Source organism: Fragaria vesca, linkage group LG4 (genome assembly GCF_000184155.1).
Source record: "Fragaria vesca subsp. vesca linkage group LG4, FraVesHawaii_1.0, whole genome shotgun sequence".
Lineage (NCBI taxonomy): Eukaryota > Viridiplantae > Streptophyta > Magnoliopsida > Rosales > Rosaceae > Fragaria > Fragaria vesca.
Window position 1 is genome coordinate 12,759,695 of NC_020494.1, and position 10,832 is coordinate 12,770,526.

A 10,832-nucleotide genomic window follows, 5' to 3' on the forward strand; every position below is an offset into this window, starting at 1 on the left:
ACCCGTCCATCTCCACCGTCCATTTGACGCGGACTTTTGACTTTTTCAAAATGGACGGCGGAGATGGACGCGCACCCGGGTGCGCTGTATAATTTTCAAATGAAACACGTGTGTTATGTTTTCGGAAACAGTTATTAGAGTTTTACTCTAGTTATTGCCGTAATGTTTTTGCTGCAAAGTGGCAGTCGGTGTTGGGGGTTTTCTTAAGATTTCAAGCCGGAATTTATGAAGCGGATCGAAGTGAGTGCAAACATGACTTTCACAATACCTCTTAATTGAGTCAATGACCCGCACATTGACTTTTGTTGTTCTCATATTAGCCCTTAGCTTTGGTTAAGTAAACGCGAGCATAAACAAGTTTATACCAAAGTGTCCTTAAGATCCGCCCAGGAGCGAGGAGTGATCTGTACACCATCTAGATACGACTGATACGAACATATCTCAAAGTTAGAGCAATGACCTCTGTTCTTGATCCTGTGAAGCTATCTCAAAGGCTTCTAAAGTGTGGGTCATCTCCAACAACACTCAACCTCCTACTGCACCTTAATTACCCATTATATATCGTGATGTACTTTTCTGATTCACAGGGGTTTACCACGACATATTGCCAGAAATGTTGGCCAAAATGCCTTCCTTGAAAAACATCTAGTGTCAAACAACAAAGGGCAAACAGTAAGAAATTGCTTGGGATGCTTCATCGTTGGTGTTAGTATGCTTACTGCATCAAACTTGGTTTGTAGGAAACTACCATTTCTTTTTCTTTGATTGAAGTACTAGGTACAGGGAAAATATGGAGAAGTTTTTGTGTTACCTTGAGATTTGAAGGAATCAACAATCAAGGTAATAACTTTTCCAGACCAGAAAAAAGGATGCAACTCTTTTCTTTTTGGAAAGGAATCAGGTGAAATGATAATGATTAAAAGTCGAACACAATGATTATTGTATAGAAAGTTTCCATTCATGAACAGATGAACTCGGTTCTAGTTAGTGATTATCAATCTAATTACACAGTCGATTTCATACCTTTGCATGGTTTCATTCACCTTTGCAAATCAGACACTAAGTTGGTGCCAAACCTAAAGGATTGCTATGTCTAGTCATGGCAATTGCACATGTGATTTCCTTTCTTTGTCGACCTTTTCTTTCTTTCACGTATCTTTGTGAAAACGAGCGATTGGCATTCGTTCGTATATCAAATTAACAATGTAGGCAAACAACTACTCAAACTGTCAAACATATAGGAAAACAACTTGATCAGCAATTCAGCATTAAAATCGACCAACATCATCGAAACTTTTAAGGCAAGGAAGCTTCTGTCTAACAATTTAGCACTTAATACCCAACAGCTATACTGGTTTTCCCTTCAACTTTGTGGTTAAGGCTTTTGATTTGCCCACAAGTTGGAGGGGTTAGAAAGTATTTTGGTGGTGGTGGCTGTTGCCTGTTGGTGTTTGCTCTTAAACCCAAAAGCTGCGTAAAAGATATACAATGCAGAATGGTTATGCTTAAATATGATATGCCATGTTGCAGCATATGAAGCAACAAGAGGAAGGGCTATCTGCTGAAGAAGTATGTAAAAGAAATACAATACCTTGAGATGATGATAGCTCATACAAAATTTCATTATTTTCTTGAAATTCTAGAACCTCTCCTGATGTACAACCTGTGGGAATGACTTCAGTCTAACCATATCTAGCTATATATAAACAAATAAAGAATATGCCAAACTCAATCTAATGAACAATATAAATGAAAACCATGAGTGGTCCACCTTGTACACGTCAAAGGCCTTCAAGCCCCTTCATTCTGGCATTCAAGGATGAGCCTGCATTTCAAATTCTCTTGATAGCTCTGGGACGCCATCGTTGAAAAGTTTCAGAGAAAATTTGAAACGCTTCACATGTTTGCAGCAGCTTCCTATCTGGTTGCACATAGTACATTCAGCAGTATATGATCCAGCATAAGGTCCACAAAATAATGGTGTCCAATGAGGCCATCCCTCCACTTTGCCTTTGCAGGAGCTCGGCCGTAGTGTACTCCATCGTTGCAACGATTATCAAAATGCCACGGGAAGGTCATGTCAAAATTGTCAATCACACCAGAAAGGATACCAGCTTGCTTCAATTTCTCAATGAGTATCCAATTGAATGCCTCCATCTTATTAGGATTGAACGCCATAGTTCGCGCATACCCACCAGTGGCTATTGTGGTGCGGTAGAAGACTTTTGGCACCACCAAACCTCTCTGCCGTATTAACTCCATGATTTCCACCCAAAATGTTGTTGCATAGCTTGCCCCAGCAGAAAAAGCTCTTATGTTGGACCAATATATGCCATCGTGTAAGCCTGAGTTCATGATTATAGTATCTGGAACTTTATCTTCCGAGAAGTACTTCTTGATCAAATTCCTGAATCCTTCATCTTTCAAGGAATTCAAACCCTGGTAATTCTGTGTTTCATTCCAATGACCATTGAATAGGCTTGTAATTCGAACCTTCTGTGAAGGGTCTCTCGGGTTTGTAAAGTGCATATCAAACCGTCTCGGAACTGACTGTACTTCGGGCATATCCAAGATAAAGGTGAGAATGTTTCGTATCGAATCAACATGATTGGAATCACCCCAGAAGAAAAGCCATCTGTTATTCAAGCACTTCCAAGCAGAATCAGCTGAAAACAATCTGAAAGAACAATGTGTGGAGTAAACCCAACCATTACTCTCCAAAGCCCCCAATGAACCACTACACCAAGGACTCTGGCAAGGAAAACTTGGGGAGAGGCATCTGTATCGACCATCATGACTAATCTCACACTCATCATTCTTACCATGCCTAGTCCACCTTCCTGACCAAACATCTCTTCCAAAATCTGACTCTTTGCAAACTTGTAGCTCTGGCAATTGAGCCGAGCCCTTGTAAAACCTGATCGGAATTCTCCGAATCTCCCTATCGTATGCGAACCGGCTAGGTGAGAACTTAAGACCCTCAAAATGCCTAAACAGTAGGATTATAGTAAGATTATAAGATCCCACAAAATCTGGATGAACTTGAAGCGAAACAGAATAAGACCCATTACCAAAATCTTTCACAACAGGCCTAGATTTCCATGACTCCCCTGAAAGATCAGTCTCAAAATAATCCCCACCCAAACACCTAGGCTGCTTACTCTCATCCAAAGCCTGAAACCCAAACTCATAGATTTCACCAGCAGACAACTCAATCAGATCCTTACCATCCAAACCAGGAATAGCAATTTCAACAGTCTTAGCATCTCTACAAGGCTCTCCTCCTGGAGCTAACCATTTAGCTAGGAGATTCTTTGTCACATTAGGCTCTATTTTAGCAGTAACCCAGTCCAAACTAGCAGGAACCACAGAAACCCCACTTGAATAATTCTGATCGGAAGGTGACACATTCTGGGTATGATTCACTGGGTCCTGAGAACCCATCTGGGTTTTCAACTGGGTCAAGTTGGGTTCTTTCTGGGTCTGATTAACTACAATGTGGGCAGTGCTAACTTCCTTATCCTCATGGTTCTGAGCTATATTATTAGCAAAAGCGCTAACCTTTGTAGTCAAATAGCCCTGCTGAGACTTGGTGGCTTCCACCAAGTTCCTCATAGTTGTTGCATCCGTGCTCCAAATCAACACCATTCCCACAAGAACAAGAGCTGTGACTAACCCAAGTCGCCATTGAAGCAGAGGAGGACTTGGTTTCGACGATGTAGGCCAGCTCATAGCTCCCTTCTCTGGCATCTCAGACGGTACTAAGTAAAAACTACAGCAAAACAATAAGAGCAAACAATGAATAAACAAAACCCAGATTGCTAATTACTTTGACGACAAGAATGTGTTTTTATCGATTTTGATGATGCCTTTGTATATAATAATAGCAGCTATAAAGAAAAAGATTAAAGCTTTACTTACTGGGTTGGTGTGTTTTTGATGAGTAGCAGTACTAGGGTTCTGGGATGGACAATGCAGCCAAGCTTTTTGATTGTTCAGTTTTGTATATGGAATCCCAAACCTAAAAACAGAGGCTTTGGAGAAAAGTGAAAGAGAAAGGCTTGCTCTTTCTTTGTTTCTAACAACGGCAGTTTAGTGTAGGAGGAGAGAGAGGTTGTGTTATTATTACAAGGGAAAGCTGGTGATGCCTTGAAGTAGGGAGAGGGGCAGACAATTTTAATGTGGGTAGACAGATTTGCCCTTTGGTGTGGTGATAGAGATTGGCGGTGAGGTTGATGAGGATCTGCACCGACTAGGGGACCAATGGCCAATGGAGAGGAGCGTCGGTGTGTGCTAGATAGGGGTATTTAGGTCAATTGGAGGAGGGTGGGGAAGTGATATATGGGGGATGGGATTATTGGTGGCGTTCACTGGTTTTGGGGTTATGGTCATATGGTGCCACACTGCCACCTTGAATTCACATGGTGATGTTTTAAAATTGAAAGAATTGGTAGTGTGGAGGTGGGAGGGACACGAAGGAGGCCAACACCTAGAGACCGACCCACATTGGGCATGAGAAAAGCTTCGGTGGAAATACACTCATTAACTCTCACATGAAAGAATCACAAAATAGTGATCTCAAAATGTTTGTGTTAAATTCGAATTTTGAAAGTCGATGATCGTCGTATTAACTTATTTTGTTAGTAAATTTTAACCGTCGATAATGAAGATGTAGAACAATAGAAGTATGTTTGAAAGCCAATGCGTTTGTCGGATCCACATGTCTATAACATACCAATATATACTAGTTAATATGCGTTACTGAAAGATTCGATCAAATGATAATAGTTAAAGATACATTGAGAAATCAAATCTTAAAAAACAACATATGATGAAAGTAATGAATGGTTTGGATTGGAATAGAGATCTATCAATGACAAACTCTTACATTCATATTAAAGACGTCAAATAACAAAAACTGAAAATAACTGAAAATACGAATTGAAATAACAAAAACAAAATCCAAGACAATAAATTGAATTAGATATAACGGCAAAACCATCACATGATAACAACAACTAAGTAGCTGCTCACCTCTTGATATGTAATAGTAATCCAACTCTTCCTTGGTATGAGAATCACACTATTAGATCATCAGAAAAAGAAAGAAAAAATAGTCGGAAAAAGAAAATAAGATAGTCAGAAGTACTTGAAGTACGATGGAGTCTGAACAACCATTTTATAGAAGAAAAAAAAAAGACATAAAAGATAGAGAGCAATATGTTTTCCAATCCAGGTCAAAGAGATAATATATATGGAACACATACAACTTTCTTTATGAATTGGAAGTTCATACTCTCCTTCTCCAGTGGTGGAATTGAATTTCATTCAATTATTTTGTTTTTCATTATTCAAGGATTTGTTTTCTTACCAAAAATTAAAATCTAAGTCATAAATTTACCTGATAAAAAAAAAAAGTCATAAATTTGCCGTGGTTTTCCTTATCTACAAGCTGTATGGATTATGGATACTCTCCATGCATGCTCCTCATATGGTGACATTCTATACATTTTCTATAATAAACTTCTCTAAACCTTTCTTTGAGTATATATGTGAAAATTTAATCGATCAATAGAATACACTTCCTAATTTACGAGTAGGTAACTTGGTAATTGGCCTTCCATAGATTGTAGGCTAGAGTTTAGTTGTAATTTGTTAGAGTTGGTAAGCTGTCAAATTACATGATCATGAGGACAAGATTAGGAGAGAAAGAAGTTTCGTGAGGCATTCGATCATTACGTTAAGAAACATGCAGTTTATGATTGAACTAATAAAGCACATTTTGTCAACCTAATTTATCTTGGTACATACCACATTACCACATGATCATGAAGGACCAGCAATAATCACATAATCTAAGTTTTGTGTAGGCAAACCCTAGCCTATACTTCATTCCAACTCAAAGTGCCTTTGAGAAACTAATCAAGCAACTAATCAAGGACTATTTGACATGATCCATCTACCTCTATCATGTGCATGCAGATATGGCCTCTCGTCTCAGGTAGTTCAGACCTTTGTGCTGAGTTTGATACATAGTTTCAATCGCAAATGAGATACTCCTCTCCTTGTTAATCGAATCCAATGAAAAATATGTGATGATCTCTGGGTGTATTAAAAAACCACACACATTTGGAAGGCATGTCACATATCACAATATTCTACCTACTAGGATGTGAAAATTAAAAGGCCAATGCGAACTAATTTACTTACTCAACACCTGGGGTTTTTTTTTCGCTAATCAAACGAGACAATGTTCTGTTTGATTTGAATCTGATTGTTTGCGAGTAAAAGACATTTGGATCAATTTTAACTCAAAAGACTAACACGCAGACTTGATCGTTGCTTTTTATCTGGTACTCCTAGTTATAGATTTTCTAATCTACCTAAATTGCCTTCCTCTTATTTTGACTGATTTTAATATTGAAATATTGTTCGGTAACCAAGTGCCATCGCTTGTTTTTCAAAAGAAGAAGAAAAAGAAAAGGGATAATGAGTGGGAGTAGTAATGGATGTTGAAGAGACAGTCAAAGGGTAAAGTGGTGTTGAACTGTTGAAGTGTTTGAAGCTCTAACTGGCTTTTGGCCAAGAAATACGAGCATTATCTGGGAGTGAAAATGAGAATTCCCATGATCTCTTCTCTATGCCAGAAAGTTGTTCGTCAATCTTGAATTTTTGACATTCTTCAAAGAAAAATTGCGCCAAAACAAATGGTGGGTACCAACTACCAACTACCAACCCCCACCATCCATTAACCAACGGTTCCATTCCATCTTTTCTTTCCCTCCTCATAGTTGTTACTTCAACAAACGACACCAGGGAGTTCTCATTCTTTCAGATACGCCTGAACCTTCAAAATCCAAAAGATAAAAGACAAGCTATGGCTAACAGCTATGTTTCTTGTTTTCAAAAGGTACAGCCAAACTCAAATCTTGGACAAATCCCAAAACATCTGAGGACACTAAGGAATGTTTTTGTGTTCGATGTTACTCAGGAATATGTAGATGTAAACGAGGCTATTGTAATTGACAGTAAACCCTACAACTGCAACACTCGAAAACGTTAAGCGATGAACAAAAGATGATAATATGATCACATTTTCTTATAGGAATAATTGATTAAGCTATTCACATAAGTTCCATTCGAAACTGCTATAGTCGGACAAAACAAGGATGTGCTCTCTTTTCAACAATGTGAGCAATATATGATTACAATTCACTTGACCTCTGGTATAAAAAAGTAAAGGCTAAGAAACCAAAGAGGAAATAAATAAGAAAGGAATGAAAATAAATAATTTGGAATTGAAATTCGATCATAAATCACCACACTAATTCCAAGGATCATCCCACCCTTTAGGCCCGTCTCTCTTAACAAAATCAATTATAGCTGCAACAACTTCTTGAACTCTGTTAGAAAGGGAGTGATTTCCATGTTCAATTTCAACTTTCTCTGCCCCACTCATTGCTTTGCACAATCTGCATGAGTTAACCAACATCACCCATCATGCCCATTTTAAAGACCTTAATAACCAACATAACACATCTTTTTTCTTTTTTCAATCATAATCTGAACTACTCTCAAATGGTTCTTAAACAACATGAGAGATAAATACCTTTGAACTAATGCCTTCTTGTCAACATAGTCTGGCACATACTCATCAGCCATGGAATATATAACCTGCAAAGATTTTTGACTTGACTTAAGTTTTACAATTGATGATGTTAGGATGCTCAGAAAGAGAAAGAAGCATCATTCTCATTTATAAGTTAACCAAAATGCATGCTTGTCACCGGAGGATGACTATCTATCTTAGTCAGTTTTACTTAGCATTATCCTTTATCCATATTTTCCTGTTAGATTTTCTATTATTATAAACTTGTCTAACAAATAATATGGCACTGTCTTTTTATAAATTTCAAAAAACCAAATGCCCCTTTTTTCAAAGTCCTGAACTTCAGGGATGTAGCAGATAAACAGTTACGCATGTGCTACTTAAAGTTTGGCAACTCTACTTGGCAAGGTGTGTTAGACATGTGTCCAAGTCTCAATCTCAGCTGGTCATCAGTAAGGTCGGAACTAAACATGTCATCATCCCCGTTGTATGCACAAAGTGAGTGATACCTGCAGGAAAGTTCACTCTTTAGACAAAGGATAACAATATGGTATTTCATGGCCAAATTCAATGATATGTTGCAGATTGTGAGTGTATGTTTCCATATCGATGTTTACAGTGCCTTTATATTATGCATGCAACTCAAAATCTGTAAATGTGATACGCATTTCTTTCCAATACATGTTATCCACAACTGGCAATGATTTCTTCCATTTTTGTTGTATTAACGATCATATCATTGTGTACGCACCGATAGGCAGTTATGGGAGCTAGATCTGCTTCACTTGGCATTAATTCAGATCCACGGCCTTCATTTATCATGGTTGAAGCCAAATCAATCATAGCAGCTGTTTCAGGAAGTGTTGCTCTGTATTCTCGATCGCTGACTGGAGCCTGAACATTTTGATTGGTGTTATGCCAAAAGTTCAAGTAGAGGTTCAATTGGTGGACAATAAGGAAGATGTGCGACACGCAAGAATAAGAACATTGGGATCAATCACCAAATATCAAGTATCAGTAACAAAAACAAACTTCGAGTGTGCTACCTGTAGAATGGCAGCACGAACAGCTCTAGAGCATGCGGCATTTGTACGTATATAATGTACAATGTCCTGGAGTCATAACCAAAAGCAAGAAACTCAAATAATGTCCTAGAGTAATTAACTTAAAAGCTCATATCTAAGGTGCAATCGACACAAACCTGGCAGCCAGTACTATGGCCAATCAGTACAACACCCTCAGAATCTTCTTTGTTTATAAAATAACTAATCAGTTGATCAAGTTCCATCGCGTCCTTTTATACATAAGAAAATGATATCTTGTTAGTAAAAGCAGATATGTTTTGTGATTTGACCCCCAAAAACCCCAAAAAGAAGGAAACATTATAAAGATTGAAAATAAGTAAGAGGCGTGAGAGGTCAATATTTCCAAGCCCAGAGAAGCCAAACACAAAACAGAAAGCTTAAAATAGGTATGATCTTGAACTAATGGAAAACATGAAATAAGCCATGACCTTCAATACACACGCAGAAACGGACACACACACACACATATAGAAGATGGATGTAAAACCAACTAAATTGGAAGCATTTCTCAAATAGGAATACTGGTATAGAGAATAACCATATGATAGGCTTAAGATAAGTTACTTGTTTCAAGCTGGAAGTGCCATATCCATTGTATGAGGATGACATGAGTAGTTGAACAAGTGACCATTTCTCCTTGTCCAAAGCAATTGCAAGAGGTTCCAAGTATCTGAAATCAGAAAAGAAAGATGAGATAGTAATAACTTGCTTTAAGCATCCAACAATTCAGGACAGTGAATTTGATTATTTTTTGAAAATGACAGTGAATTTGAAAAGAAAGCATTTCTTAGTGGCAAATTGCATGAGATGAACCTATCAACACCAAAATCTATCAATGATGATTAATGGAAGACAAAATGGCACATCATAAATGTTACAAACAAATTGATTACATACTCTGTTGCTAGAAAGCCATCAGTCAGTCCCCCAATAAAGATGACTTGCTGTCTATAATCACCTGTTTTAAATGCAACCTGTATTGTAGGGATATTATCATTAAACACATCATAAACACTAAAATCTATAAACAGAGAAGCTAGTCCAAAAGCCAGCATAACCAAAAAGAACTAAACTTGACAACTATAGAAAACAGCAACTACATAGCATTTGGATGATTTCTCATTAACAAAATAATGAACAAACTAGAAAGACAGCTATAGTATGTTCTGGCTGAATGTTGGCCTTGAGCCCTTATCACTGAAAAAGAATGTCGGCAGTAAGCTCTTCAACCTAACTTGAACTTAAAATTAGTTTCACATTTAATTCCTACAAACCTACGAAAACACTGTTCTATGTCATGCACCTTCCAACATTATCCAAATTGAAAACAATGCTCGTCATTGATTGAAAGAAATAGCTATACATACAGAGAAACCAAATCTTCCAGCACTCGAAAGTCGAAACCAAGTAACTTCTCTTCTTTCAAAACCCTATCAATCTCAAATTGATATACTCTCACAATTTTCACTGCACTAATCCTAAAGCGAAAACTAGCTTAACCTTCATATTCAAGCTCCAGCGTTTCCTAACCAATAAACCAAAATCAAATGCTTAACACTAATTCAAGCACCAAAATTCAAATCTTTAAAGCACCACCACACTAACACAGTTCAGTCTAGCCAGCACATAAAGATCACATTTTGCTGATAACAATCACACATAACCAGAGATCAAATCCTCAAACTCCATTTCCGACTCAAATTAACTACAGTCTCTGATTCAAACCTAACCTGAATCGGTTTGGGGCCGTACTTGAACAGCGCCCCTCGAAACTGATTCTTCCGCACAACCGGGCCGGAAAACTCACCGGAAGCAGAGTCCGATCCCATCTTGACGGACCCGGCCCGGTCGGACCGTCCGCGGACGACGCCGGAGAACCAGGAACCGGCGGAAGTTGAATGCGAAGAAGTCGGGGAAGACGAAGAAGACAGCGAGGGATTCATTTCAGACGCTCTGATTGAATCCCATCATTGAATCAGAGGGATTTGAAAAGGAGGTATCCAGAATTAATCTGCATCGCAGGCAGAGGTAACCGTCAACGAGATTTTACTACTGCTTGGTCTCCTCACTCTCCTCCGTCGCTGTCACTTTCCACTGCTCTTAGCTGACGTGGCAAACACGCGAGGTTGGGATATTTT

The 10,832-nt window shown here is 38.3% G+C and overlaps 2 protein-coding genes across 2 annotated transcripts; both read right to left on the reverse strand.

The window, feature by feature from the left end:
- Positions 1–1,797: 1,797 nt before the first annotated feature.
- Positions 1,798–3,766, reverse strand: LOC101292108. Its single transcript, XM_004296897.1, has one exon. The coding sequence runs from the start codon at positions 3,748–3,750 to the stop codon at positions 1,918–1,920; it is 1,833 nt and encodes a 610-aa protein (XP_004296945.1). The 5' UTR covers positions 3,751–3,766; the 3' UTR covers positions 1,798–1,917.
- A 3,387-nt stretch (positions 3,767–7,153) lies between these two features.
- On the reverse strand, positions 7,154–10,761 carry LOC101292399 (UPF0613 protein PB24D3.06c-like). Its single transcript, XM_004296898.1, has 9 exons — positions 10,425–10,761; positions 9,592–9,668; positions 9,259–9,364; positions 8,811–8,903; positions 8,656–8,721; positions 8,361–8,503; positions 8,010–8,118; positions 7,610–7,674; positions 7,154–7,472 (listed from the first exon to the last, which is right to left on the reverse strand). Exons 1-9 carry the CDS (start codon positions 10,635–10,637, stop codon positions 7,325–7,327), a joined length of 1,020 nt encoding a protein of 339 aa, XP_004296946.1. The 5' UTR covers positions 10,638–10,761; the 3' UTR covers positions 7,154–7,324.
- Positions 10,762–10,832: the final 71 nt, after the last annotated feature.

Excerpts from the sequence above, each read along its gene's own strand:
- LOC101292399 (XM_004296898.1), bottom strand. The coding sequence starts at position 10,637 with ATGAATCCCTCGCTGTCTTCTTCGTCTTCCCCGACTTCTTCGCATTCA. Across the intron at positions 8,904-9,258 it reads GCACTTCCAGCTTGAAACAA|GACGCGATGGAACTTGATCA; the intron begins GTAACTTATCTT and ends TATGTATAAAAG. Across the intron at positions 8,722-8,810 it reads GCCATAGTACTGGCTGCCAG|GACATTGTACATTATATACG; the intron begins GTTTGTGTCGAT and ends TTATGACTCCAG.
- LOC101292108 (XM_004296897.1), bottom strand. The coding sequence starts at position 3,750 with ATGCCAGAGAAGGGAGCTATGAGCTGGCCTACATCGTCGAAACCAAGT.